Source organism: Lethenteron reissneri, chromosome 5, assembly GCF_015708825.2.
Source record: "Lethenteron reissneri isolate LAM-NWPU_2019-01 chromosome 5, ASM1570882v1, whole genome shotgun sequence".
NCBI classification, from domain to species: Eukaryota; Metazoa; Chordata; class Hyperoartia; order Petromyzontiformes; family Petromyzontidae; genus Lethenteron; species Lethenteron reissneri.
In genome coordinates this window covers 11,274,336-11,297,622 of record NC_083783.1, presented here as the reverse complement: position 1 = coordinate 11,297,622, position 23,287 = coordinate 11,274,336, and the positions used below count along the sequence as shown (strand labels likewise).

The following is a 23,287-nucleotide window of genomic DNA, read 5'->3' as shown; positions in this document are numbered from 1 at the left end:
TAAATTAAATCACAACGTTTCGGAAGCAACACAAGCGTCCCTCATCAGGTGGGAAAGCCACAGCAAGAAACATTGCTGTAGTGGGCAAAAGAGCTGCTTGTGACAAGAGATTATATAAGGTAAGAGGGGGGGAAGAGCCAGGGAGGAAAGATGGAGAGGGTGGGGGGGGGAGTGGCGATCTGCCGACTGAGCAATTGACTCTGCTAGTGCGACACAATGCCGGAGCTGGGCAATGAGAGGGCCTGGGGGTAGAAGGCTGAAGAAAATGGAGATGCGGATATAAAAGCAAAATATAAAGCCATTAGGATTTTACCTGGTTAATAACATCCTTCCAATGATTTCTCAATTTGAATCCATCTTCTCTGTTGAAGTTATGTCTGTGTTTATATATCTGGATGGCTTCATGAACAAACCTTTGATAGTAGCCTGACGGTTTGCAGAGTACCTTGGTCTCGGAAAAGACAATATCATGAGAGCCCACAGCGTTGTAGCAATGATCAGCCACGGCGGAAGAGTTAGTTCTGCCGTGTTTCAGATCTACCTTGTGCTTGTGAATACGGTCCGATCAATGTCGTTTCGATTCCCCAATGTAACAATCACCACAAGTGCAACTCAGTTTGTAGACTCCAGGGTATTGCATGTCAGGAATGATATCCTTTACGGATGGGATAAGATCACGGATTTTGTGTACTGTACTGAATCGGACCTGGATCTTGTGTTTGTTTAAGATTTTGGAAATCTTTTTGGTAATGCCTGCTATGTATGGTAACGTCATGGTTTTGATCGGAGTCTCAGGGGGTTGTTTCTCCATGGTTGGAGGAACAGCTTTGTGGATAATACGGTCCGAATATCCATTCATCTTCAGGGCCTGGTGTACGTGTTCCAATTCACTGGCTAGGTGGTGTTGGTCAGAAATGCAGTGGGCCCTATGGTGTAGTGTTTTGATGAGGGAATTCTTCTGTGCCGGATGGTGGTGGGAATCAGGTTTCAGATAGGAATCTGTGTGGGTGGCTTACCTGTAGACAGAGTGTCCCAAAGAGCCATCAGATTTCTTCTCAAACAGAACATCCAGAAATGGTAGCTTACCATCCTTCTCCACTTCCATGGTGAATTTGATGGATGGGTGTATGGAGTTAATGTGGTTGAGAAATTGGTTCAATGCTGGCAGGCCATGTGGCCAAATGACGAAAGTGTCATCCACATATCTCTTCCACAGGGAAGGACGTAGGGTGGATGTCTGGATGGCATCTGTTTCAAATTTCTCCAACCCCCTGAGACTCCGATCAAAACCATCACGCTACCATACATAGCAGGCATTACCAAAAAGATTTCCAAAATCTTAAACAAACACAAGATCCAGGTCCAATTCAGTACAGTACACAAAATCTGTAATCTAATTCCATCCGTAAAGGATGCCATTCCTGACAAGCAATACCCTGGAGTCTACAAACTGAGTTGCACTTGTGGTGTTTGTTACATTAGGGAAACGAAACGACATATATCGGACCGTATTCGCGAGCCCAAGGCAGATCTGAAACACGGCAGAACTAACTCTTCCAACGTGGCAGATCATTGCTACAACGCTGTGGGCTCTCATGATATTGTCTTTTCCGAGACCAAGGTACTCTGCAAACCGTCAGGCTACTATCAAAGGTTTGTTCATGAAGCCATCCAGATATATAAACACAGACATAACTTCAACAGAGAAGATGGATTCAAATTGAGAAATCATTGGAAGGATGTTATTAACCAGGTAAAATCCTAATGGCTTTATATTTTGCTTTTATATCCGCATCTCCATTTTCTTCAGCCTTCTACCCCCAGGCCCTCTCATTGCCCAGCTCCGGCATTGTGTCGCACTAGCAGAGTCAATTGCTCAGTCGGCAGATCGCCACTCCCCCCCCCACCCTCTCCATCTTTCCTCCCTGGCTCTTCCCCCCCTCTTACCTTATATAATCTCTTGTCACAAGCAGCTCTTTTGCCCACTACTGCAAGTTTGTTTCTTGATGTGGCTTTCCCACCTGATGACAGACGCTTGTGTTGCTTCCGAAACGTCGTGATTTATTTTATTTTTTATTTTATTTTAAACCTACGTGACTTTACCGAAAGAACCAAAGAGTATGGATCATTGCAGTCACGAAAACTTCAAATCTAGAGAGGTATGTAATTACGGTACAGTAAATACAGTTTTTTTTAAAGTAGGATATTTATTTTTGTCTTTGTCTTATTCATGTCAATTTCATATCGTAAACATTTAAAACATAAAAAAAACATTTAACACCTAAAAATCAAATGTCATACAATAATGTGAAAAAATAATCTATTTTAAATATAGATGAGTCGCAATTATCCGGCGTTTTTGAAAAGCCATCGCCACCTTCCCCCCCCGAAGCCACCGGATAATCGATTATCTACCGTACCTTGAACGTCTCGCGTGAGCGCGTGAGACTGGCAGGCGAGGGGTGTCTCTCAAAAACTAAAATCTTTTTTTATTTCACCAGGTAAGCGATGTAGTCGCTCTTCTTCAGCAGCGACCCAGCTATCACAAATGACAGCACCTAAATGAGGTGGCTTATCATCATCACGTGGAAATTTATAGCAGCAGCCAAATGCTCTGAATGCGTGATGTTGATTATAAATGGAGGGAAAAAACCAGAGGACCCGGATAAAAAATGCCACAAGTGAACCACAATACCTTGCTGATCTCGTCAAAGACCAGAAACCATCATCACGCGAAGCCCGATCATCGTCGCAAGCAGCGGTGGCTTCTGGCTGGCCGTCAAACAAAGACGGTGGTCGCCGCAGCGCGTGGCGCTTTCGAATGCGCTTCTGCGGCCGTCTGGAACGCTCTTCCTTCCGATATTAGGAAACCATTGGAGCTGTGCATTTTTAGATCATCTAGATTGACAAACTCATTTCTTTAGAACTGCTTTTTGCATTTAGTTTGTTGTCCTTACCCCCACACCTCCAATTAGTGCGTTTGGCTACGTACGGTGCGAAAGAGGTTCAACATACAGTTCATACAACCCAAGATACACATTAATATTCCTCCTACACTTATTTAACCCAGGAAGGCCTCACTGGATCTCAAGATTATCTTTTTTTATCAGGTTCCTGCCACGTTTTTGCAGTAAGGGGCGATGTTGTTGCAGCTGCTACTTCTGTGTAATTTGCGGGCAATTTTTCACCATTGGGATATTTGTCCAATGCATTGCGCGTGTGGTTGCTTGAGCTGTGGGAGAACATCCGGATTCCACACACGCGCACACTCACACAATAGACGAAGATAAAGATCCACCGTGTAGCCTTGAACAGACTTGTGGGGCAAGTGCTGTTAATCCCCCCCCACATCGCTCAAAAAGTGCTCACAAGCGACGCCATCACATCTACGCCTCTATTTAAGGAACGAAACAGGAGGATTTCTCCACAAATCTGGCTATCGCCTGATTAAGCTAGTTGTAATTACTGGCGAAACGTCGTACTCAGATTGTAAATGTTGTGGCTTTCCTCCCCAACACACCGGTGTGCTGCTGTACTAGTCACAAATTGGCACTTTCTGTTTACGTGACAAACCTTGCGAATTGGCTGTGTCGGGTGGTGGCAGGTTTAACGACACATTTATATATTTACGCGATCTAACCCAACAAAACGATATTATGGAGGTGCTGTTTGTTCGTGCGCAACTATGAAGACCAGTATGGCACATAAACGGGTGGATGGCCAACACCATGCCCGGCCGCCTTTGTCTCCTCAGTGGCGGTTCAGATAATCGTCACCGGTGTTGGTGGCCGTGGGCGGGAATCGAACTCGGGTCGCACACTTACTCTCTCTCACACTCTGTTAAACGGGGAGAACGTACGAATCGCACACGGCCAGTCGTCGTTGATTAGACGTGTGTGCGTGTGTTCTGGGAACGGTGACGCAGTGGTTAGCACACTGTGCTCTGAAACCGGTGACCCAAGTTCGATTCCCATGTCACGGCCAACATGAGTGACGATTTTCTTAATCTATCCTGGGCCTCTCGTAGGTCAAATCAGCCTGAAATGAGTACCTGGTGCAGTGTGTAAACACCGCCACTGGGAAGACAAAGGTGGCCGGGCATGGTACTGACTACCCATCCCCTCGTACGCAGTGCTGGCCTTCGTAGGCGGTGCTCACTAACAGCACTTGCCCCAACAGTCTGTTAAGACTATACGGGTGATCTTTGTCTTTGTTTGGGGAGCCGTAGTGTAACGGTTAGCCGTCCTGCTCACGGCCAATACCGGTGACGATTATCGGAACCGCTCTTGGGCCTCCCCAAGGTGGACTTAGCCTCAAATGAGTACCTGGTGTGGTGTGTAAACATCGCCACTAGGGAGACAAATGCTGTCGGGCACCTAATGCTGTCAGACAACTATGAAGGCTGCCGTGCCAGCCTTCATTGGTGCTCGGTAACGGCACTTGCCCCCAACATTCAGTTCATGCTACGCGGGTGGGTGGACCTTTGTGTCTTTGTTCTCCCCCAGAGGGCTACAGGGCCCTACTGCTTCATCCTGTTCCTGGCGAACAGCGTGGCCGGCGGGCTGCTCGTCTGCTGCCTCCTCCCCGAGACCAAGAACCGCTCCTTCCTGGAAGTGACGGAACTCTTTGACGCGAGGAGGAGCAACTGCTACGGGATGCTGGGCACCGCGGCGACGAGCGGCAATGAGCAGAGCTTGGTCACATTACCCGAGGCAGGTCTTCGTCGCACGTCGGTACCGACTGCCGAGGAGTGGGGGGGGGGGAGACCCCCGTCTCCCGGTGTGGGGGGGGGGGGGGGTTCGTCCACCGGGGGTTTTGAGGCTAGCGACGGCCGCCCCTTCGAAGGAAACCTTCGCCGCCCGAGTCTCCATTGGCGACGCTCGCGCCTCCACAAGCTAGACGGCGCCTGGGTTTGGTTTCTGATGCCCGGGGGGGGTGGTCGCGCCTTTCTTGCTTGGAGATTCTTTGTTCTCCCCCCCACCTCGTTCCACGTGGGGTTTCTCTGGTTTCCTCCCGTAGCTGAGTACCCACTGGGTGCAACTGGCATTGACCAAACCGCATCCCAATGCTGGGAAAGAGTCAACTGCAAGTTGCTCAGTTGGGATCACAGCAGCATCAGCATCAAGGACCAACGTTGTCCCCACTACTGTGAAAAACTCAGAATCAGAATCTTTATTTGTACTGGAGGAATACGATGAGCTATAAAGCTCTTTGTCACAGATGTCCCCCGTAGGTGCGGGTCAGAAGGTCACTTGGCAGAACCCTCCTGAAAAAGAGTCTCGAGATTCGGAGGATTCATTTTCATTCTTGGATAACCCATTGGCAACATCGTTGGGATCATTAGAGACCATTTATTTCTCCCCACTGCTGTATGAAGAAGGCATCCTCACCGTTTGGTTCACGTGGAGTTTCATCCTTGAGACTCTGCTGAGTAAGCGAGGAGGGGCATCGCTGCGATCGTCTCTTTATGGTGGCCTGGCCTTCCATACTGCTGATGCTGTTGTGAGCACAATCCCGGCGCTGGCCAAAGGTTAACGCCACTCGGCCTGTTTGTTCAGGGATTCACTTGGCAAGGACAGAGACGGGGTGGGGGTGCTGATGGGGGGGGGGGGGGGGTGGTGGGGGTGATGTTTAGTGGTTCGGGGGAGCGGTGGGGTAGCGGTTATCGTGCTGCGCCACGACCCCGGCGAGCACGGTTCGATTTCCCGCTCACAGCCAACACTTGTAGCGATTATCTAAACCGGCCCTGGGCCTCCCCTAGGTTGACTCTGCCTCAAATGAGTACCTGATCTGGTGTTTAAACATCGCCACATGGGAGACAAAGGCGGCCGGGCGTGGTGCTGGCCACCCACCCCCTCGTGTGCCGTGCCGGCCTTCATTGGTGGTCGCTAACAGCACTTGCCCCAAGGCGACATGGGGGGGACCTTTGTCTTTCATGTTGATCGTGGTACTGTTGTTGTTGACAGGACTTAACTTCTCACTGAATATGTTGCAGGTTCCTTGGGAGCCTGCTGTGTAAGCACTCGGCCATAGCGACAGGTCTACTGGATGCGTTGAAATTTTTTCAGGGTCTCAGGCGCAGACATGCCTGGCTCAGACCATGCCATCGGGGTGGAGTGGTGGCACTGTGGTTCACGCGCCACGCCACAAACCCAGCGACCCCAAGTTCGGGCTCCTGACCACGACGGCTCATCAGTAGCGAGTGATATTCGTACCGGTCCAGTCAATGTCTCCTCCTCATCATCATCACCATCAGCGCTCCATTCCTTCGATACCATTCCTGGGCTGTTCTCGCCCACCGCCCCCGTCATCCTCCGTAGTGGCGGCCTCCTCACCAAGCCCCCACTCGCATCCCCCAAACAGCTGGAATGAAGCCCTTCACGTTGCTGCGTGCGCACTCCAAGCGGAGAGTTCCTCTATCGCCATTCCGCTTAATTTCTGTTAAAGCGCCCTCCGTCAATTCCGCCACTCGCGATTGTTAGGTTTTTGTTTTTGTTGCTGCTGTTGTTCATATTTGGTGTGACGACGTTGTTTTGTTGTGTGCCTCCCCTAGGTCGCCTCGGCCTTACATAGATGAGGGCGTGCTCGGGACACGATGCTGTGGCCGCACCCCCCGCCCCCTCCCCCCATTCCTGCCCTGCGGCCGGTCTTAAGTAGTCACTCACGGACAGCTCGCGGACAGCTCGCGTGTCCGTCTCGACAGCGGCCCGCTGGCTCGGGGAGGTCGGAGCGCTGAGCCGGCGCTGTTGAGAAGCCTGAGTTCATACCCGGGTGGGTGGCATCCGCCTGCCCTAAAAGCGCATCGTGAAGTCACTCCGCGATAGCAACACAAAATAAAATAAATGTAAACAAACGTCGCAAGGCATTGGCTGCTGCGCTCAATCTGCACGGAACGTCGGTGACACCGCACGTGGGTGTCACCACTCGACGTCGGTGGCACCGCATGTGACACCACACGTGACACCGCTGGACGTGGGTGACACCGCTGGACGAGAGTGCGAGGACTCCCAATCGGTTGTCTGTCATCACGTGACGCTGGTGCCACGTTCGGGATGGAGCTGCACGCACCCCGCCTGCACGGGGGGGGGGAGGCGGCGTCTCCGAGTGGCCGAGCCGAGTGCAGCATTCCCCTCCGTTTACCTCACCTGTGCGCAGGTGTGGCCTGGTGGGAGGGGGTGGAGGGGAGGGGTAAGGTGGGTGGGAGGGAGGGGGTGAGGGAAGTGTAATGCCACGTGAGTTGACTGTGACACTTGCTAACACTCCGCGTGGAGGGGGGTGAGTGGGGGTGGTTGACTCGGGGTGGGGGCGACTCGGGGTGGGCGCCGTGCGTCGCACTCGATGCAAGATGCGTCAGGGATTGTTGTTCGGTGTTCACAGCTGCACGTGTTGTTTCACGTTTCGCAACTGCACTTCCCCCTCCCCACCTCTCCTCCCCAACTCCCCTCCCCACCTCCCCTCCCCCTCCCCCACCATCCCACGAGGGGAGGGGGGCGCGGGGGTCGGCGACCTGCGGCTTCAGAGCCGCACGCGGCCCTTTCAGGACTGCGCTTCGTGACGTAGTTTTTTATTTTGATGAAGAAACCACCGCGTCTCGTATTCACATTGCGTTTGCGCCTCCGATGAGCGAGCAGGGTTGGCTACGTACGGCGCGGAAAAAGTTCAACGTACGGTGTGTACACACATGGCGGCTCTTTAAATATTGAGAGGGGGGGGGGATTTTTTACCGAATAAAAATCAAATAGATTCCTTTTGTTTTGGTTGCCGACCCCTGACCTCGGGGGTTACCTCTGGTGGGGGTGTAATTGGATCGTGCCCGGCGTGGGCACGACAACGAGGCTACGTGCGAGACGTGGGATCCGTGGGTGACACGGCGGCTGACGTGGCACCGTGCTGTGCCCGGCCCTGATTCGCCCCACCCCCCCGGGGAAGTGGGATTCGGGGCCGGGTGCGTTCCGCAGTGGGCGCTCCCAACCCCCCCCCCCCCCCCACTCTGGGCTGTGCCCCCCCCCCTACTCTGGGCTGTGCCCCCCCCTTCTCCCCTCGCGATCAGCTGAGCAGAGTTTGGCTGGCACAGCCTGGCAGCCCTCGCCATACGTCACCTGAAAAAGAAGCTCCCACCCTCGTGAATAATCTCACGACGTCACTCGCTCCGAGTAGTCGATCCTCTCTCTGCCTGCCACGAGTTACCGCCTCTGGGCACTTTCATCGAACCGCTCCTTCCAGTTTGTTCACTTTGCGATACGAGCGCAGCACAACCCCTCCCCCCGCCGCCACCAATGTGTAGGTGCGTGTATGCATGCTGAACTTCGTTCGCACCGTTCGTATTAGAATGCAGTGTTCATACTGGAGGAATCCGATGAGCTATCAAGCTCTTTTTTCACAGATGTCCGGTAGCGAACCGCGCTCGTTCGGAGTTGTATGGTTGGTTGCTTGGGATCGAGGCAGTCGGCGAGCACCTGTTGGTGTCGAAACATCGCCGGAGCTTGGGAAGTGGCCAGCAAATCGTACCTACCACGCCTGTTTGATGGCCAGCTGTTGGCTGGCCATCAAACAAAGGCGGTCACGGCATCGCGCGCGAGCTCAGATGCGCTTCTGCGGCCGTCTGGAACGCTCTTCCTTCCGATATTAGGAAGCCACTGGGCACCACCGATTTGCACGGTTGGCTACGTACGGTGCGAACGAAGTTCAACATAATGTACACATAATCGGGAGAGTAATCAATTGCTTAAATGCTCGTTACGTGCCAGCTGTAAACAGGAACACGTGGGCGGCAAACTAGCATTGGGTCTCACGATTTCGAGTGTTCGGGGGTTAGAAACTGGAATTTCGTGTTTTTACTGGCGGCGCCCGCCGATCGTGGGTCCCTGTTCTGGGTCCTTTAGCAAACGAGTCTCTCGAGAAGTGGTTCTTCACCCGGGGGAGTGCGCGCACTCCCCCGGGGGTGCGCGCACTCCCCCGGCGGTGCGCGCACTCCCCCGGGGGTGCGCGCACTCCAACCGTGTTCTTGAACATCGGGCAGATCTGAAACACGATAGGACCATTACCTCGGCCGTGGCTGATCACTGTTTTAATGCGGTGGACTCACACGAATTTGATTTCTCTAAGACGAAGGTACTCTGCAAACCCACTGGCTATCAACAAAGATTCGTTCATGAAGCCATCCATATATACAGACACAGACACAATTTCAACCGAGAAGATGGGTACAAACTGAGCAATCATTGGAAGGACGTTATTAACCAGTTTAAGTCATTACTGGCTGTGATGTTCCCATCCTGCCACCTTCCAAAGTCAGTTATTTTTGGCTCTGATTTTACATTAACAGGTCAAATTTCTCACACTAACACAGCCACCTCGCGCGCCGACCTCGTGGTTGCTGCTCTGCGATCTCCCATTAACACGCTAATCTCTCACATTAACACGCTAATCTCTCACATTAACATGCTAATCTCTCACATTAACATGCTAATCTCTCACAATAGCATGCTAACCTCTCCCATTAACACGCTAATCTCTCCCATTAACATGCTAATCTCTCACATTAACACGCTAATCTCTCACATTAACATGCTAATCTCTCACATGAACATAGCCACCTCAGCGCGCTCGCCGTGGAGGCCGCTCAACGATCTTACATTAACATGCTAATGTTTTACCTGGCAGCCCTTTGATTGGTGGAAAACCCTCTATCGTCGCGGTCGCTGCCCACACTTACATTAACATCAGCTGCCCCGCCCACCACTCACATTAACATCAGCTGCCCCGCCCACCACTCACATGAACATCAGCTGCCCCGCCCACCACTCACATGAACATCAGCTGCCCCGCCCACCACTCACATGAACATCAGCTGCCCCGCCCACCACTCACATTAACATCAGCTGCCCCGCCCACCACTGACATTTACATCAGCTGCCCCGCCCACCACTCACATTAACATCAGCTGCCCCGCCCACCACTCACATGAACATCAGCTGCCCCGCCCACCACTCACATTAACATTAGCTGCCCCGCCCACCACTCACATGAACATCAGCTGCCCCGCCCACCACTCACATTAACATCAGCTGCCCCGCCCACCACTCACATTAACATCAGCTGCCCCGCCCACCACTCACATGAACATCAGCTGCCCCGCCCATGCTGCTGACATCTGGCCCACGCCCATTTCAAACCTTTATAATCAGTTTGCCTTAAGAAGCTGACCCCCTTTTCCTGATGACGACCGCTTGTGTTGCGATCGAAACGTAGCTTTTCGTTATTTTCTTTGAACCTATCTACGTGACTTTACCGAAAGACCCAAATAATACAAACACTTTGTTTCATAAAATCCCTGTGAATTTATTAACATTATACATAGTTGTTTTACGATTGAGAACCAAATGGGTGCAATGCTGCAGTAAAGGTTAAGAACCACTGCTCTGGAGGGGACTCCCAGACCTCAGGGCTCTGAGATAATTAAACGTGAAGCGGTTGGAGCGATTGATGATTCTCCACTCAATGATTCACTCTCCAGTCACTTGCTGACTGCCGGGTCTCCGCTGTTCCTCTCTTCTCATCGCTGCTACCATGGTGGCTGCAGCCTGTGCACTTAACTCGTTGATTCCTCCTCCCACGTTGAAGTAATTGATCGTAACTAAGGCAAAGATCTCCCGTATAGCCTTAACAGACCGTTAGGGGCAAGTGATGTTAGTGAGCACCTATGAAAGCCGGCACGGCACACGAGGGCCAGCATCACGCCCGACTGCCTTTGTATCCCGAGTGACGATGTTTACACACCACACCGGGTACTCATTTGAGGCCGGTTCAGATAATGGGCACGGATGTTGGTGGCCGTGAGCGGGAATCGAAATCGGGTCGCCGGGGTTCATAGCGCAGCGCGCTAACCGCTGCCCTGCCTCTCATAACACACTCATCCACTCATTCATCCATCCACTCACTCATCCATCCACTCACCCATCCATCCACTCACCCACCCACCCACTCACCCACCCACCCACCCACTCACCCACCCACCCACCCACTCACCCACCCACCCACGCACTCACCCACTCACCCGCCACACTGCAGGTCACGTCTGCTTCTTCCCTCGCACTGCTCCACTTTGTGAATTCTCTCCTCCCATCACGGCCTCTTTTCCCCATCTCTGATAATAATAATAATAATAACCTCGTAAACAACTCGTATTATCTATTACAACTGTGATAGTGCTGCGTGTTGCTGGCCGCTTGACACTCCGGACCTTTGTTCCAAACCCCTTTTAATAAATAAAATAATCATAAGCTATTGTTGGGTTCCCCTTCTTTCGATCGGACATTCCAGTAAGATGAGAGAAGAGATGGAATCGAGCTGTCGAGAGATTATAAAAATGTGAACACAAATAGCGACGGTATTGAGATTAGAGATTCAGATTAGACAAATATGTCGGGAGATGACAGAAGAGATAATAGACAAGGGTAGAGATGTAGAGGGACAAAGAGAGACAAACTAGACAAAAATGTAACTCAACTAATGTATGTCACCAAGTAAAGTGCACTGATCTATTATTGGCTGTTGTTCAGAGGCGACCTCGCCAGCAAACATGACAAGCGCGTCATCGCAGCGGCTGATTTCCTCATCCACACACGTGGGGAATTTATAGCAGCAGCCAAATCATCCGAACGCGAGTTGATTCCCAATGTGTAGGCAGTGCAAAAGCGGACCACGGGGAGCGAGAGACACGCAAACTCCAAATATACAGTAGGTGTAAGGGTTGGGATTGAACCCACGACCTCCTGTATACCGGGCGAGGTGGTTAACATCTCCGAGCCACCGTGGGATCGAGGGAGGTAGCTGTGTGACATCCACTCCCGCGTGCCCCGTTCTCTGAACACACGGAGCGGGGTCCCACTGCTCTGAGATTCCTCGGCTCGTGGCGGGGACGCCGGCAGCGGCGCCATCGCCACTGCGAGAGGAAGAGGCGTCGGGACGACTCCTCGGACAGCTCCGAGCAGCCACCCCAAGACGCGTCCTGCCCAAGTCGCACAACGTGAATGGCTGTTGCGTCTCATCCACGTGTACACAACGACCACATGTGCAGTGGACACCGACGGGGCTATCTGCCCATGGATCCACCCGCTCCTCTTTCTGTTTCTCAGTGGAGTGACCAAGCGCTGTCGCTGCCCCCCCCCCCCCCCCACCATTCCTTGCGCACTTTTCAGTTGTTGCATCGTTTCCATTCCTTGCAAACTTTAGACTTCCTTAACGTGCTCACCACCGAGATGTCACAACAGATCGGACACACCATAACAATAACGAGGGTGAAGATTCAATCTCCTTGCTCCGCCAATTGGGGTTTGGCCAGGAGACGTCATAAACGCTACGATCCCGGTGACCCGAGTTCGATTCCTGGCTCACGGCCACCTACACCAGGTGACGATCACCTGAACCGGTCCTGGGCCTCCCTTAGGTCGAATCGGCCTCAAATGAGAACCTGTTGCGGTGTATAAACATCACCACTGGGGAAATAAAGGAGGCCGGGCGTGGTGCTGCCCATCTACCCCCTCGTGCACCGTGTCAGCCTTCATAGCTGCTCGCTACCAGCACTTGCCTGTCAAAACTCGATATAGGGGGATCTTTGTATGCGGAGTGGCGCGCGGTCGCGTAGCGGTGAGCACACTGCGCTACAAACCCAGCGACCCGCGTTTGATTCCCGGTTCACGGCGAATATCTGAATCGGTACTGGACACCTCGTGGCACTGGCCAATCAGCTACCCCTTCCATAGTGGTGCTCGCTATCAGCACTTGCCCCAAGTCGTTTATGGCTATAAGGGTGGTTAATGTCCGTGCTGCCTGTACACATGTTTACTGTGTACAAAATATCGCGAACCGGGCAGGTAGAGGTCACAGCCGAGAGAATGCCGATGTCCTTTCAGAGTCCGCGCTGCTCCAATCCACTCAGAGCCAGATCCATTGGAAGCCACGCACACTCGAGCATGCCACCACGAGCTCGCACCACCCACACCCCGGGTCTGGTTCTAACCGACTGCTGCTGCTTCTGTTGACGGGGTGGTGGGCAGACAGTATCATCATCAGCATCATCACCATGATCAATCCACTGCTGGATGAAAGCATCCCCAAGCCGCGATTGATGATATGTTGTCTCCATCGCCTGGTGTGGAGGAACCGTGGGTTCGATCCCGACCCGGATGCCTTTCATGTCTCTCTCCGTGGTAGTGTGGCTTTATCTCCGTGGTGGCCTCCAGTTTTTCCCCTCCACCTTTAACATCAACATCACGCGTTTCGAGCATTTCCGCACGTGATAAGCCACTTCGTTGAGCTGTTATTTCTGGGCAGCTCGCTTCTGCAAAGAAAAAGAGCTATTCAGTAGAGCTCAGTTGGCCTACTTACCTGGTAAATCGAAGTTTCGTTTAGTTTTCAAGTCGTTGCCACACGAGGCCGATTCCAACGACTGGGCCAGTCCTCTGGGACGTGTTCCATCTCCTGGCTGCCATTTCGTCATCACCCTCGACCAACCTGCCCAAGCCACGCTCACTCCTTGTTCACGGTTGTGTTGCGGTGGAGCGGTGCCCCGTTGGTCTGCACGCGTCTCTCCAATCCGCCCCTCAACTCTCTCCTCTTTCCAGCGGCTCTCAAGTGCAGCTGTTGATCCACGCGCGCTTCTTTTGCGCACTTTTCAGACAGTGTCCAGTGCTCCGATTTCCCCCCGCCACCCTCGCACCTCCGATTAGCACGGTTGTCTACGTACGGTGCGAATGAAGTTCAACATACATACGTAGATGCACACAGAAACCTATTGACTCAGAGAGACCCATAAACTCACGAAGAGACCCACAGACTCACAAAGAGACCCATAGACTCACACAGAGACCCATAGACTCACAGGGGCCCATAGACTCACACAGACCCATAGACTCACACAGAGACCCATAGACTCACACAGAGACCCATAGACTCACAGGGGCCCATGGACTCACACGGAGACCCATAGACTCACACGGAGACCCATAGACTCACACGGAGACCCATAGACTCACACGGAGACCCATAGACTCACACGGAGACCCATAGACTCACACGGAGACCCATAGACTCACACAGACCCATAGACTCACACAGAGACCCATAGACTCACAGGGGCCCATGGACTCACACAAAGACCCATAGACTCACACAGACCCATAGACTCACACAGAGACCCATAGACTCACACAGAGACCCATAGACTCACACAGACCCATGGACTCACACAAAGACCCATAGACTCACACAGACCCATGGACTCACACAGAGACCCATAGACTCACACAGAGACCCATAGACTCACACAGGGGCCCATGGACTCACACAGAGACCCATAGACTCACACATAGACCCATAAACTCACACGAAGACCCATAGACTCACACAAGACCCATAGACTCACACAGAGACCCATAGACTCACACAGAGACCCATAGACTCACACAGACCCATAAACTCACACAGAGACCCATGGACTCACACAGAGACCCACAGACTCACAGAGACCCACACACTCACACAGATACCCATAGACTCACACAGAGACCCATAGTTTGTTGTATTTCCCCCGCTCCTCCGATTTGCAGGGTTGGCTACGTACGTTGGTAAAGGCGTTCAACATACACGACCCGGCAGTCAATAACTACACGTTACATCTGCAAGCTCGCAGCAGCAGCAGCAGCTTTGTGCGACGCTCGCGCGCGCCCACACACAGGAATATCCACATTGCAGGCGATGGCGTTGAGCAAGTGTTTGAGGTGTTTAGAAAAGTGTGGTTAGTGAGCACTTGTCGTGGTCGCCATGAACATGAGCAGGTTGGTTAGAGAGGTCAGAATCACACGCCCCTGTCGTCTTTGTCTCCCCCCCCTACCTCCCACAGCGATGTGCATGGTGCTGACGCCGACTAAGCCAACACGCGCATGTATACACAAAGACAAAGACCCCCCGTGTAGCCTTCAACAGACACACGAGGGGTTCAAGTGGCCAGCACAACGCCCGGTCGTTTGTCTCCCTTGTGGGGATGTTTCCCATTTGAGGCTGAGTCGACCTAGGGGAGGGCCCAGGACCGGTTCAGATAATCGTCACTGGTGTGTTGGCCGTGAGCGGAAATCCAACTCGTACGGCCGGGTTCGTAGACAAACGCGACACGACCCCCCGACCTGTTCGCCTTGTGGCGTTCTCTGCCCTGACGCATGCGAGACTCGGCTCTGAAGAGGCCGTCTCTGGTGTCGACCAACCAGCTTCAGACACAAAGCACTCATCACACCAGAGCGGGTTTAGTTTGCAAGTTCACCACAAGTATGTGCGGTTAATGCAGACATGATTCCTTGCGATAGGTTTCTATTTGGTGTTTGAACATCTTAACACCTCCTGTTTTATTGCTGTTCTTATTTTATAATACTTTGGAACTGGCAAAAAAAAGGTCCCATGTCGCTACACTACCACTCCCCCAAATACCCGGACCTTACACATTCACAGACACGCGTGCACACGTATTTAAATCCGTACACACCCAACACATACCGAAATACACTCTCGCAAATATCAAAGGCGCTCACCAAACACACCCTACACACCCTAAATATGTAAACACGCACACACACAGAAATAGACATCACCCAAAAAACACTTACACACAAATATGCAAACACACCCAAACACAAGGAGCCACCGCATAGCCTTTGCAGAATGTCGGGCAAGTGATGTTACGAAGCAACTATGAAAGTCAACGTGGCACACGAAGGTGCCGGTGGCTGGCGCTACGCGCGGCCACCCGTCTCCCGAGTGGTGGTGGTGTTCGCACTGCGCACCAGACACTCGTTCAAGGCGGCCGAGTCGGCCGAAAGGAGGCCAAGAACTGGTTCAGGTAATTCTAGATTTGAAGCTTTCGTGACTGCAAGGATTCATACTCTTAGGTTTTTTCGGTAAAGTCACGTAGGTAAAAAATAAAATAAATAATAAATAATAGAAAAACCTAAGAGTCTGGTTCAAGTAATCGCCACCAATGTTGGCCGTGAGCGGGAATCGAACTTGGGTGGCGGGGTTCGTAGCACAGCGCGCTAACCACTGCGCCACCGCTCCTCCCCAATACTGTATACACACTCTTCCCTCCACACAAAGACACCCCATATTGCCTTCACAGACTGTTGGGACAAGTGCTGTTGGCGAGCACCGGTGGAGGCAGGCAGGCCCACGATGGGGGCAGGACCACGCCCGGCTGCCTTCATCTCTGCAGTGGCGAATATATTTGTGTTTTACCAGGTAAAGCCGACTGAGCTATAAGAGGTCTTTTTTTAAGAAGCGACCTGGCCACAAATGACAGCTGAGCGAAGTGGCTTATCACGTGGAAATGTATTGCAGCCAAAAACTATAAACGCATGTTTCTAAATGTGGAGGGGAAAACCGGAGGACCCGGAGGCAAAAATCCACGTGAATACGGAGAGAGAGAGAGACACGCAAACTCCAAATATACAGCAGCAGGCGTCAGGGTCGGGATCGAACCCATGACCACCTGTACACCAGGCGAGGTAGTCAACATCTCCTAGCCACCGTGGCGCCCAGTGCCTGATGCGATGTTTACACATCGCACTAGGCACTGATTTTTGGGCGATTAGATTTATAACCATAATATACGCACAAAAAGACAAAGCTCCCCCGTATAGACTTAACAGACTGTAGGGGCAAGTGCTGTTAGCGAGCAGCTATGAAGGCCGGAACGGTATACAAAGGGGGTGGGTGGCCAGCACCACGCACGACCGCCTTTGTCTCCCCAGTGGCGATGTTTACACATCGCACCAGGTACTCATTTGAGGCTGAGTCGACCTAGGGGAGGCCCAGGACCGGTTAAAATAATCGTCACCGGTGTTGGCCGTGAGCGGGAATCGAACCCGCGTCGCCAGGTTCATTAGCGCAGCACGCTAACGGCTACACTACCGCTCCCCACTCGCACACACAAAAGCCTCTCACCCCCCCACCCACCAACACAGCCACGCGTCTTCACAAGCGACCCAGTGACCCACATCCAGTGATGAAGGCATCCCCCTTCTACACACACACACAACCTCTTAGAACACAAAACAACATCGACTCGGGGAGCTTAAGGCAGCGGTTCTTAACCTTTACTGCAGCCTGCACACATTTTGTTCTCAATCGTTAAAACATGTGCGATGTTAATAAATACATAGGGTTTGATGAAACAAAGTACGTGTCCCGTGCTGAATTTGTGTTTTCGATTATTGACCTTCTTTAAAAAAAAACCTGCCCACGTCTCGCGATCCCCAGAAAGGGCATCTCACACCACCAGGTTAAGAAGAACCACTGGGCGGCTTAGGGTGCTGCCGTGGCGCCTATCCCCACGCCAGTTCGCGCAGCTGTTGAGCTTTCGGGTACTGCCGAGGGGCCGGCACCGCCGCCTCCAAAATGTTTTTTTTTTATACGAGAACCACCACCCTGCCACGGCTCGCTTTGTTTGGTCCACCGAGTTCGCGAACGGCGAGGGGCGATGAAATCGTACAACACAAGATCACCGATCGGAGGTTTGCCCACGCGGATTCGTTGATCGAGATTAATTGAATCGAGTCCCACTTCAGTCGATTCAGGGTTAATCTTAATTTACGGGTTAATCAATTTACGGGTTAATCACTGTTGTCAATTCATTGGCAATCGATCCATCGACCGAGTAATGATGCGACACGACCTTTATTTGATTGGCTAATATCAGCAAAGATCGATGATTCCGTCGGTCCGATTTCATCGTTACCGCAGCGTCCCCAGGGGCAGGCGGGCGGCCGCTCTTCCCTTCCCACCCTGCCCCTCGCTACGGCACCTGCATGCAGTAAGTGACAGCAGCAATGTTGTTTTGCCAACTCGAGTTTTGTAGAGTTTGAAGTTGGTCCCTTGGGCTTCGGAATGACGTGATTTCCCTCTCGAAGGTGTGGCAAGTCCTCCCCCCACACTCAAACTAAAAACCACACGTCCCCCCCCCCGTTTTTGCTTGAGATGCGGCATCGTCCCAGACATGTGTGGAGTAGCCAATGTCACTCCATGTCAGGGTCTTTAGGCTAGGCGAGTCTGGATAAATAAACGACATCACGATGGCGGTGGTTATTGCAGGAACCCGCTTCTGCTGTGGAGTTAGGGATCAGCTTCACCGTTCTTCGCAATCCAGGAGCCGCCGGTTCGATTCCATCCGATCTCCCGGCGCGGCACTGGAGACAATGTGGATTTCGCCTCTTGAATCCCTCTCAGCAATTGTCCGTCCGTTGGCAGGTTTCGTTTGTGGGGGCGGGGGGGGGGGGTAAAGTGGAGGCAACTCACACCTCTGCGAAGACGTAACTGGCCAATGTGGAAGAGTAGACCAAATACCAGCTGGAGGAGCTTCTGCGAGTAAGAAGTCCTTCTGCCAGCAGTCGTGAGAGCAAGTAAATCAGGGCTGCGCCCTTATCTATCCCATTATATTAAATGCTATGCTAGCTAGACCATGGCAACGATTGTCACAACACCCGCTTCGGGTCGTGGTGGTGATGCGCGTAAATGCCCAGCGGATGAGCGTGTGAATTACACCGCGTGTATAATCACAACTTAGCCACAAACACACACACCCTCCGATTTAAATAGTCAATTATATTTCGTTTCAAAAAGAGCTGAACATAGCAGCCCGCTAATGGGTTTACAGAAGTTCACGCGTAAACCTTAACATCCTGTACTACCACGTGTGGTACACATCCTCTACTACCACGTCTGGTACACATCGCGAAAAGAGGAGAGATACACATCTGTGGTTACAGTTCATCTACGAATCGATGAATAACCCGCGAGTGGACCGCTTGAGCCGAGCCTGTGTATGTCGTCAAAGACGGACCTCCCCGTGTAACCTTCGACTGTCGGGGCAAATGCTGTTAACGAGCAGCACCTATGAAGGCCGGCACGGCACACGAGGGTGTGGGTGGGAAGCAGAACCACGCCCGGCCACCTTTGTCTCCCCAGTGGCGATGTTTACACACCGCAGCACCAGGTACCAATTTCTAGCCCAGTCGACCTAGGGGAGGCCCGGGACATGGCTCAAGGCAGTCGGACGCACGCACTCTATTAAACTATTAAAATCTATTTGTATGTTACCAGGTAAGGCCCACCGAGCTATACAGCTGTTTTCAGCAGCAACCTGCTCTCACACATTGATAGTTCAACCACGTGGCCTATTGCATGGAAATATGTAGCAGACACTCGAAACGCGTTATGTCGATTCCGAATGTGGCGAGGAAAACCCGGGAGACCCGGAGAAAAATCCACGCGACCACGGGGAGAGAGAGAGACACGCAAACTCCAAATATACAGCAGGCATCGTCAGGGTGGGGATCGAACCCACGACCTCCTGTTCCAGCCAGTAGCGGAACGAGCGTGGGGGGTGCCTTGGCCCCCTTGACGACCGCCATGAGATGGTTTCAACAACAGTGTAAAAGAACAACAACCTGTGTGTGATGATAATGTGATTAGGCAAGATAAGCCGCGACATATAATCGCCTAAGGTGCGACCGTGCGAGACAAATTAAATATTGGAGCTCCACCTGACCGATTTCCGCGACCACGTGGATCGAGAGCGAGGAGCGAGGGAGCGAGGCAGAACACGCAAACTCGAAACGCACAACAACAACAACAAGAGGCATCGCGCGTCAGGGTCGCGACCGAAGCCACGACCACCTGCACACCCATCAGCAGTAGCGCACGAATCTGAGCGTGGTGCTGTTGAGGAGGTCCGCGGGCTCCGGGAAGGCGGCGTCCAGGCAGAAGCCGGCCCGCAGCGCCAGCTGCATCACCTCCTCGGTGAGGGCGCGGACGCTGTCCACGGGGCGCGGGGGGCCGCCGCCCGCCGTGCTGCGCAGCCTGGCGAGGCCCAGGCGCGAGAACTCCCGCGCGGGCAGCCCCCTCGTGTCCCCCGGGGACACCCACTGGAGGCGCATGTGGTAGCGCCGCGGGGGCGCGGAGCCGCGCTCCGACTTGACGGAGGAGGACGACGAGGACGTGGCGGTGGTGGAGGACGTGGCGGCGGTGGACGAGGGGGCGGCGGTGGCGTCGTCACTCCGCGACGCGGCCCCGTCGATCGTCACGCGTCGGCCACCGCCCTCGTCACCGTCGTCCTCCTCCTCCTCGTCGTCGTCGTCGGCACCGTCCTCCTCCTCGTCGTCGTCGTCGTCGCCGCCGGTGCCGACGCGAGCGCACACGCGCAGGTGGGCGCGCAGCACCTTGAAGAAGGTGGGCGCCGTGCAGAAGATGTTGGTGGTGAAGACCTCGAGGCTGCGCGCCACCAGCGTGTAGACCTGCGGCGCCTCGCGCACCGTGTAGTGCACGCTGAGCGCGCGGCGCGCCGTGTCCACGTGCAGCAGCGCGTTGCCGCGGCCGGGGCCCCCCCCGAGGAGGCCGCCCCCCTCGGAGGCCCACGGCGACCCGGAGCGTCCGCGCAGCGCGTCCGCGAGAGGCCCGATCTGGTAGAAGTCCGCCTCGCGCCTCAGCAGCTCCGTCTCGCCGAAGCCGGCGGGCAGGTCGAGGCGTGAGGTGCGCAGGAAGTTGAGGACGTGACGGAAGATCTTCCCGTCGCGGTCGATGAAGAAGCGGCCGTGCGCGTCCTGCGCCGTGGGCATCTTGCCGCTGAACATGGCGGCGAGCATGCTGTCGGGGAAGCGCGTCAGCGTGTCCAGGCTCGTGGTGTACACCGTGCCGCCCACGTTCAGCGTGACCGGCTCGGCCATGGCGGGGGCACGAGGGTCGCCCCAAGCGCCCTCCTCGTCTCCCGTGTCCGCCTCTTCCTCAGACGCCGCGAGGTACAGCGAAGGAGGCTTCCTCCTCCTCCTCCTCCACCAGCTGCCGCCGCCGCTCTCCTCCGCTCGACCTCCTCCTCCGAGCGTCCTCCGCTCTTCTCTCGCCGCCGCCGCCACTCGGCGATGTGGCGGCTCCGCATCGTCCCCGAGGCGGCCGGTTGGGTCGAAGGCGCGGCCGGGCTGGTTCCCGACCGGCCCAGCGGCGACGGGCCCCAGCACGAGCGGTCTCAGCGCGGCCGGACGGGGCCGGCTCCGCTCCGGACTCGCGCGGGGCGACCTCGCGGCGGCGGCGGCGCGGGGTCACCCGAGGCCACGGGGTCACCCGAGGCCACGGGCGGACCTACTCGTGACGGCGCCCGACCCCCACGGCCCGCCCCGTGTCCCGCCTTGGCGTGAGGCTCTCAGGCGCACCGAGCCTGGCACGAGACCCCCGGCGGTGAAGTCGCCGCCGCTTGGCAAGCGAATGGCGGCGTCTGTTGTTGTTGTTTGGTGACCGGCTGCGACCACCCGTGGTCTCTGTGTGTGTCTCGGTGTCTGTGTGTGTCTCAGTGTGTGTCTCAGTGTGTGTCTCAGTGTGTGTCTCAGTGTGTGTCTCAGTGTGTGTCTCAGTGTGTGTCTCAGTGTGTGTCTGTGTGTCGCTGTCTCTTTGTTGGTGTCTCTGAATAGGGAGCGGGCCCCTTTATAGGCGGCCGGAGCGGCCGGGGCCTTCGGAGTCCCCCAGCCGCGCGATGACGTCACCAGCAATCGCAGCCCGGCCTGGGCGGCGCTTGCGGCACGAGAGACATGACGTCACGGCTCAGGGCGCAGACTGACGTCACCAGCAATCGCAGCCCGGCCTGGGCGGCGCTTGCGGCACGAGAGACATGACGTCACGGCTCAGGGCGCAGACTGACGTCACCAGCAATCGCAGCCCGGCCTGGGCGGCGCTTGCGGCACGAGACATGACGTCACGGCTCAGGGCGCAGACTGACGTCACCAGCAATCGCAGCCCGGCCTGGGCGGCGCTTGCGGCACGAGAGACATGACGTCACGGCTCAGGGCGCAGATTGACGTCACAATCACCACTCGGAATTATTGTGACGGAGCATTGCCTGAAATGTCGCTTAAACCATCATCACCATCATCGTCAGTCCTTGCGAGGCTTCGCGGTGGTGACGTGGTAACTCGCTCACCTGGCATGCATGGAAGTCGTGGGTTCGGTTCCCACCCTGGCGCCTGCTGTATTTTATATTTGTAATTTGCGTGTTCTCTCTCTCTCCATGCCCGCTGTATTTTATATTTGTAATTTGCGTGTTCTCTCTCTCTCCATGCCCGCTGTATTTTATATTTGTAATTTGCGTGTTCTCTCGCTCTCCATGCCCGCTGTATTTTATATTTGTAATTTGCGTGTTCTCTCTCTCTCCATGCCCGCTGTATTTTATATTTGTAATTTGCGTGTTCTCTCTCTCTCCATGCCCGCTGTATTTTATATTTGTAATTTGCGTGTTCTCTCTCCATGGGAGCGTGGATTTTTTACCGGTTTATCCCTCCACATTTGTGATCGATGCTGATATCACTTTCCACACGATAAGCCACTTTGTTGAGCTATCATTTGTGGCCAGGTCACTTCTGAGAAAGAGCTGTGTAGCTCAGTGGGTCTTACCTGGTAAAATTATAAAAATATTTCAAAAGTTGATCGTTAGGTTGTACGGTACTTCTATGGTCCCACATCTTTTTCTCCACATTCACCAAGCCGCACTGACAGGCGTGGTGAAGTGCAGTCGAACAACCCCATCGCGACTGACGTGGCGAGGCCCTCATCCAGCAATAGATCGACAGAAGGGCTGTGGTAGTGCGGGGCTCCTTCTAAGACGATTGGCCCAAACATCGCGAGACCCTCCTGACAAGAGGCCTCGAGACTCGGTGAGGCCGCTCGCTCTCTCTCCCGTGACGCCATTCGACCAGAGCAGTTGGCCATTCTGAGCTGGGAGCCAGGGTCCACATTTTGCCAGATTTGGTAAACTTGACTCACAGATTATTAAATTTAGAGAACTCCAATTGCACCATCGACCTCCCGTACTCGAATGCTTATGGCCCCCTTGTAGGTCGGCGCCTCGTTCAAAATCTAAATATGTAGACTGGATGAATCCGATGAGCTCTGCAGCTCTTTTTCGCAGATGTCGAGTTGGGGCACGGGCTCAGTCCGTTACAACAATTAAATAATGCAGAAACACGATAGGGGTGCGAAGTATAGGACATGTAAACAAATCACAAATATATACAAATAAACACAACCTCTTTTTTTACCACACGAAGCCCACGGAGATATATTTTTTTGTCAGAAGCGACCTGGCCACAAATGATAGCTCAGCAAAGTGGCTTATCATCACGTGGACATTTATAGCGAAGGGGGGGAGGGTCCCTAGGCTCCAACCACACCAGAGCGTCAGGAATGATTGCACTGCGGCGCTGTG

At 53.9% G+C, this 23,287-nt stretch overlaps 2 protein-coding genes across 3 annotated transcripts in view; one reads left to right on the top strand and one right to left on the bottom strand.

Annotated features, from left to right (window-relative positions):
• Positions 1-8,913, top strand: part of LOC133352723 (solute carrier family 2, facilitated glucose transporter member 11-like) — a 62,296-nt gene extending 53,383 nt beyond the window's left edge. For both annotated transcript variants that reach the window (XM_061568552.1, XM_061568560.1), the window contains 2 exons: positions 4,506-4,712; positions 6,554-8,913. In XM_061568552.1, coding sequence (XP_061424536.1) covers positions 4,506-4,712; positions 6,554-6,577 — 231 coding nt within the window. In that variant the 3' untranslated portion in view covers positions 6,578-8,913. The remainder of the gene's footprint in view (positions 1-4,505; positions 4,713-6,553) is intronic.
• Positions 8,914-17,066: 8,153 nt separating this feature from the next.
• On the bottom strand, positions 17,067-21,689 carry LOC133352706 (uncharacterized). The gene has a single exon (XM_061568531.1). The coding sequence runs from the start codon at positions 20,763-20,765 to the stop codon at positions 19,731-19,733; it is 1,035 nt and encodes a 344-aa protein (XP_061424515.1). The 5' UTR covers positions 20,766-21,689; the 3' UTR covers positions 17,067-19,730.
• Positions 21,690-23,287: the final 1,598 nt, after the last annotated feature.

Coding starts and splice junctions, on each gene's coding strand:
- LOC133352706 (XM_061568531.1), bottom strand. CDS start 20,765: ATGGCCGAGCCGGTCACGCTGAACGTGGGCGGCACGGTGTACACCACG.